The following is a 6,480-nucleotide window of genomic DNA, read 5'->3' as shown; positions in this document are numbered from 1 at the left end:
CATTAGCACCTCTAGTAATATATTTACTGAGAAAAATGGTGACGTGTTCAATACTTATTTTACCCGCTGTAATTTAATTGTAGTCTCAGGACAGCTATCTCTGTTATTACAAAGGAAGGTGAAGCCCAAGAAGACTGTTACAACTACAGACCAATATCAAGACTACAAGTTTTACAGCCTCTCATAACTAAGAGAAGGAAGGAGTTTAGTGTTAAACTAACAATCAGAGCTGGAACTTCATCCATGCTCCCTGAGCTTCTGTCACCTAAAAATGTTGAACTAACACACAGATACGTGTTCAGGTACAACATGTAAATTCAATAATCCCCYCTGAAATTTTAACAGTAACCGAATGTTTCTGTAAAATTTCACCCAAAATCTGTAAAGAAGCATTAAGTATTCCTCTAAGCACATGTTATAAAATGAAACCAGGCACTAAAAGGAAGAAACATAAAGACTTTAAAATCTTCTCTTTATTTACAGATTCACACTGTAAAGAAAAAGCAGAATAAGTTATTTAGGCAGCAACAACAACCTCAAAGTGTTCACAGCTCTGGGTTCGGTGGAGCGCTCTGACTTTACYTCCTGACTGATCAAACTGATCGTGTTCTGAACAAAGTCTCTGATGCTCAACAAACTAAACTTCAAATTAAACTTCTTAGTTAACAAAAGGCAGAAACTGAGTTGATGTGAGCAGAAACAGAACTCAAAGCTGTTCAGAATCTTTAGGTATCTGTAAGAACTGGGTTTTCTGGTCCACAACAAGAACTGCAGGGGGTCTCCACTCAGACACAGCAAACCAAAGYGGATGTCTCACAGTGTGGAGGACACTTCAGGAGTCCTCCTGGAGTCTTTTTACTGTATTTGTCCTTCATAAGAACCAGAATCTGGTTTGATGATCCACTCTGTGTTCCAGATCTTTTTAACTTCACAGAGCATGAAGAGATTTCAGTTGATTCAGACTGAATCAAGCAACAGACCAGGCTGATGATTTGCTTAAAGTGAAATAATAAATCAGGCAGCTCCAACAACACAATTTATTCCTTTTCAATCAAAAACTGAAAGTATGTAAGATAAGTATGTTTGATAAAGGTTTCAAAAGGCCTTCCACCTCCTTTTCTTTTCTCAGTTCCACACCTAGAACATGTCTTTCCTTTTGAAATCGAATCTTGTTTTCTGGAAGAGATCAACTTAAAAAAGGTGATGCTAACAAGCTAGCCACATACTTCACGTTTCCCATAACTGCTTTGTACACAAACAACTAACAATACCACTAGACGGCCTGCAGGACGTCCAAAGACTTAGCTAAACGTTTTTGCTCGCACCCACACTGAAATGTGATTGGTTCATTTTCCTGTCAMTTATAAAACATCCTGCAGAGACTGACTGAACTGAGCCCGACTGTGAGCTGACAGTCAAGTACTGACCAATGAGAGTATCCCTACAGGTCAAATCTGTTGAGTTCTGAGAAGCCCCGAGGCTCAGACTGATTTTAATAAATAAAGTGAACTAAATATAATAGTTTATATGTAGTACATCGTGTAAAAAAGAAAGCAGAAAGCATATTTTGGTTAAACATTGATACATACAATATTTTAACAGTGGAAATTGGACCTTTAATGTGAAATGAGAAATTTGTAATGAAGCAACAGTAAGAATCAAAATAAGTGTTAATCTAGATTACTCCTCGAGTGAAAGATTATAAACTGTCATAAAAAACTGAAAGAAAAAAGAGCAGAGGATATTTGGAGTTTCATGGGAACTCTGGAGGTTTCTGTGAACAAATATTAAACGGGTTCTAAGAAAATATCTATGAATGACTGAGTATGTAAACCAGGGGTCTCCAACCTTTTATTCCTTAAAGGCGGCCTATTATTGATTTGATTTGATTTATTGATTTAACAGGAAAAGATTACTAAAAATCAAGCCTGACTCAGCATAATTGCTGTTTTACAGCAGGTTCCTGTTCTGCAGCACATAAAACACTCAGAAATACAGCATTACAATCACATCATTATACACCATAGACACAAAGACAAACAAGCATACCAAATTTCAGGAAGGCAGCATTTGCAAAATAGGACGTCTAAATGTGAGCACAACAAAAAGTGTCCAGCAGATGGCAGACAAGATTCTTCTTAAAGGGCTGTAGTTTTGAAATGGACTTTATGTTTTGAGGAATGTCATTCCATGCTTTAGTATAAACATAGAAGAAAGACCTCTGGCCGTAACAGTTTTTATTAGTTTTTTTATTATGGGGTCTTAGCACAAGTTAGGATCCATCTGTGTGCTCTACAAAACATGTTCATTTGATTTAATTCACAAAAAGATTCTCAAATAATGAAATTTCACCTTTTCAGTTCTTCCTGTTCTTCAGCTCTCTCCAGAACGTGCCAAATGTAGAAGTTGCTATGGAAACCCACCTCCCATCCGTTTGTTTATGTTAGCTCCACCCCCCGACGTGATAGAAATTTCCAAAGTGAAATTATTTTCACAAACTACAGCTTTCTTTGGCAATATTGTTAGAACATTGTCATCAAAGATAAAAATAAAATGAATCCAGGCATCTCTGCTCTCCATGGCTGCTGTAAAAAACAGAACAACCATCGTCCCTTCAGGAAGTGGGCGGAGCTTCACCTCGGGTTGCCAGGTAAGGAGCTGGACCCTGGTTTAGGTTGCTAGGTGATTGTTATTGTGACGTCAGAATGACGTGCTTTGGGAAATACCATGTTTCCAAATACCTAAAAATACATGTAATTACAGCTAAAAAAATACGGCTGGCTGCATTTTTTTTTGGGTTTGGACTGCTTCTCTAAGCAGTAGAGACCCAAAAGTAAGTTTAAAAACATGAAAAAAGTGAGTTTTGCATAATACAGTAGGTGCCTTTTAAGAGCTACTTTCACAAAATGAAATTGTCCGAGAACTACTTTTTGCAACATTTAATTTTAAGCTTAATCTTAAACCATTGCAATCAGCTTGTTTTGCACAAAAAACATTGTCTTCAATTCACATGAAACCACCAAGAATAACACTGAATTTACATGAATGTGCTTCAACCAAGGGGAAGGGACATCTATAGATTGATTGGAATTAAATGAAAGTTTGTTTGGCCAGTGACAAAAAAATTTTGCTTCTCCTAGTTTTTCATAAGCACTGAAGAGCTACTTTAAATGAGCTCACGAGCTACTGGTTGGAGACCCCTGACGTAAACTCTGGAGTTACACTTAATGAGAGTTCATTGTACTTTTAAAATACTGTGTAAAAATGTATCTCAGTATCAGCCAATCCTTAGGACTAAAATACTTTTAGTGAATTATAGTGAAAACAGATGTGGAGATGTTTTCAACCACAATAAATCAATCTAAATTTTCAATTCGTTTTCAAATAATCTAATGAATGATTATTTTTGTTTTAAATACTGCTCATTTTTGTTTCACATGTTAACGAACTATTACCACTAAACGCTTTTTATGTCACAAAAATATTGGCTACATTGTGCAGTTCATTTTCCTGTTTAATCTATATTTTTATTTTTTATAAAATGCAACAGGAAACTACTGTATAATACTGCTTCATACAAGACTGTCAAAGACACAATGGTTCAGCTRCTAAAAAACCTCAAAGCTTCACACCATCTTGAACATAAAAGAATWATTATTAATTCATCATCCTTGAAAATATTAATCAAATTCTCAATATTCTTGAAATTTTAATCAAGTGAATCATTCAAATTCAGCTCAAACACTCAGAACCTGTAGTTTCACCAGTGGGGGGTAGCAGTGCACGTCTACAAATCTGAAGATTCATGCAAAACATCTGCATATGCTGCCAACAGTAGTTTAAACCAAGTGATGTGAACCCTGTGACCTCTGCAGGCGAGTGACGTCACATTCTGAGAGGTTTCATTTAGAATCAAAAGACTGGAGAATTTAAAAAAAAACATTATTATTTTAGCACAAAGCAGCTCCGTGGACGTGGAGTGAATTAAGTGATGTCATWCTCTTCAGAATGCTTCAAAGCCCTGTGCATGCAAACTGAGCTTACATTTAAAAGTGCTGAGAGAGCAGAATGTAAAGTTGGAGCTGCTGCATGTGCAATACATCCAAGGTATCACAGCTCTTCATCTGAGAAATGTAAGGAGGCCTGCCTGCCTGCCTGCCTGGGTTAGAGGGGCTCACATGAATGACAACTCTGTTTCACCAGCATCAACACACAAAGCTTCACGATGTTTGTGCATTTACACTGAAAATTCACCAACACACAAAAAAAAAGATGTCAAAGCTCACCTGTGCTGGATACTCCGACCACATTACTTGGCTCACTGATGATGTCATCCATTAAGGCCATGATGCGGAACTCATACCACGCCTCCTGGGAGAGGGATGACAGGAAGCTCATCAGCAACCAAAAGCAAAACTTTTTGTAATTCAGTAAAACACTTTTTAAGCCGAGCATCAAGTGCACTCCAACATCCCCCCACACACTGTGGCCACCCCCAAACAGATCAGCAGAACACCACATTTTAAAATGATCTGGCATCCTGCAGAGTTAACATAGAAGAAAATGATCCCAGATTCATTCAAATTATACAGTTTTACCAGCTAAAGCTGATGAAAATAAACGACCTTCCTTATCCAGTTTGTACATTTAGGTGGAGCTGCAGATTTTCACTTTAAAAGTGTAAATAACCTTTACTACCATACAGATCCACTGCAGCAGATAAAGATGCTCAGTGTCAGTATTCTGCAGTCTAATTATACTCATGTCCAATGAGCGTACTCTCAGTCTAAACTGTTGAGGACATTTTGTTATCACAATGAAAAATACTAATAAAACCAAATTATAAGTATGTTTGTATATAAAAGTCGATAAAAAAGCAGGTATAAAAAAGAAAAAACAAACAACTGGAGGTGAACGCCGAACTTGAAACAGACACAAATGTATTTGGAGCGTCGTGTCCAGTTTTACACATGCTTATCAGTAACTGTAAAAAAGCCCTTTTCCATGATCTGATTGAGATAATTCCTTAACCAGATTCTGATTCAGTGTTAATGTCACTAAAACTGATAACAGGTCTGCAAAGACATTAGAGCAATCAGACAAAAACATTAACTTGTAAAATTAAACAGAGGTTTTATTTATTTCTGACAGGTTCAGTGTTTTTCCTGCTGGTTTCAACTCTGAMAATTGAACTGGGATGCAGATATTTGTCATAATAATGTYCTTTAGTTTAGTTCTATAGAATGTKCATGYGAATGCATGTATGTCYTGTACATGCACATATTACAGATGGGTTAGATGGGTTTCTAAAAAGACTAAAAAKTGTAGTTTCTGATCTSTACCATTCCCGTTGTAGTCCATACAACAAGCTGTATCTTAAAGCTWTTTTAGATGTCAAAACATGCATTTTCTCTGTGATTTTGATTTAAATATTTACGCTTCTGAAACAATTTCTACATCARTAAATGATTGTTTGGGGTTATTGCAACAAACTCATTCWTTTTTTTTATTCATCTCCTTTGTTTACAACAAAACTACGACCATTTACAAAAATTCTGCTGATGGAGTTCAAAATATCTCTGCACAGCTCATTTAATCTGATCTTCCTCCACTTCAGTGACTCTACTTTTGTGAATTCTCATCCTTACAGCTTCTATTCAGTTTCTTTTTAGAAGACAGACGCACGTTAACTTTTCAATGTTGACCTGGCATCTCTGATTTTTTTTATATGCAGGGATAATTTTACATATCATCTTTTGTGAGAATGTCGTGTGCTGAGACAGTCCAAAGTGGTCAACTGGTTGGGAATGATGCAATATTGTTCAAGAACTTTGAAAAATCACATTTTTAAAACATCTATTATTTCTTAAAAATTTGACTTTTAGTATAAGCTCATTAAGTCCAGTATTGAGCAGTGTTGTTTTTTTAACTGTGGTTAAGATGCAAAAGAGCACTTTTTTTTCTTTGTACTTTCAAAAGTTTCACGAATCACAGTTTGTGATTTGTGAAACTATGAATTTATAGTATGTGTGCATTTACAATATAAAGTTAACAAAAATTGAGGAAATGTGTGTTTGGAAGATTATTTCTTTGTTGTAACAATGTTACTTGGCAATAAATCTTATACCATTGAAAGCCTGGTAAACTCCTTTTTAAATGCTTCCACATTTGTAAGGAACATACAGTATATTTGGGGGATGAGCAGTAGAGCTGAGTATGTGGGTTGCGCACATGACAAATTCAATATATCTTCTGGAAAAAACTGGCATGCCACGTTTGATCTGGATAGGGCCCAGGCCACAGCAGAACTTCAAGCTGGTGTTCTGCAAAACCAAGTTGTGACATTATTTGTAGTGAGCCCTTATCCCGTCTCCAGAAAGTTAACAGAAATATCAATACGTCAAAATTACCAAGGTTTCCCCGTTTTCAACCAGATTCCCTTAAGCAAAACAAACAAACAAACAAACAAACAAACAAACA

The 6,480-nt window shown here is 36.2% G+C and overlaps 1 protein-coding gene across 1 annotated transcript in view; it reads right to left on the bottom strand.

The window, feature by feature from the left end:
• The window catches only part of LOC106524006 (protein turtle homolog B), a gene marked incomplete at its 3' end in the record, with an annotated part of 144,073 nt that overhangs the window by 1,770 nt on the left and 135,823 nt on the right, over positions 1–6,480 (bottom strand). The window contains 1 exon segment of the mRNA XM_014017625.1: positions 4,287–4,371. Coding sequence (XP_013873079.1) covers positions 4,287–4,371 — 85 coding nt within the window.

The sequence above is a fragment of the Austrofundulus limnaeus genome, unplaced genomic scaffold (genome assembly GCF_001266775.1).
Source record: "Austrofundulus limnaeus strain Quisiro unplaced genomic scaffold, Austrofundulus_limnaeus-1.0 Scaffold173, whole genome shotgun sequence".
NCBI classification, from domain to species: Eukaryota; Metazoa; Chordata; class Actinopteri; order Cyprinodontiformes; family Rivulidae; genus Austrofundulus; species Austrofundulus limnaeus.
The sequence above is the reverse complement of the archived record's forward strand: the minus strand, read 5'-3'. Positions and strand labels throughout refer to the sequence as shown.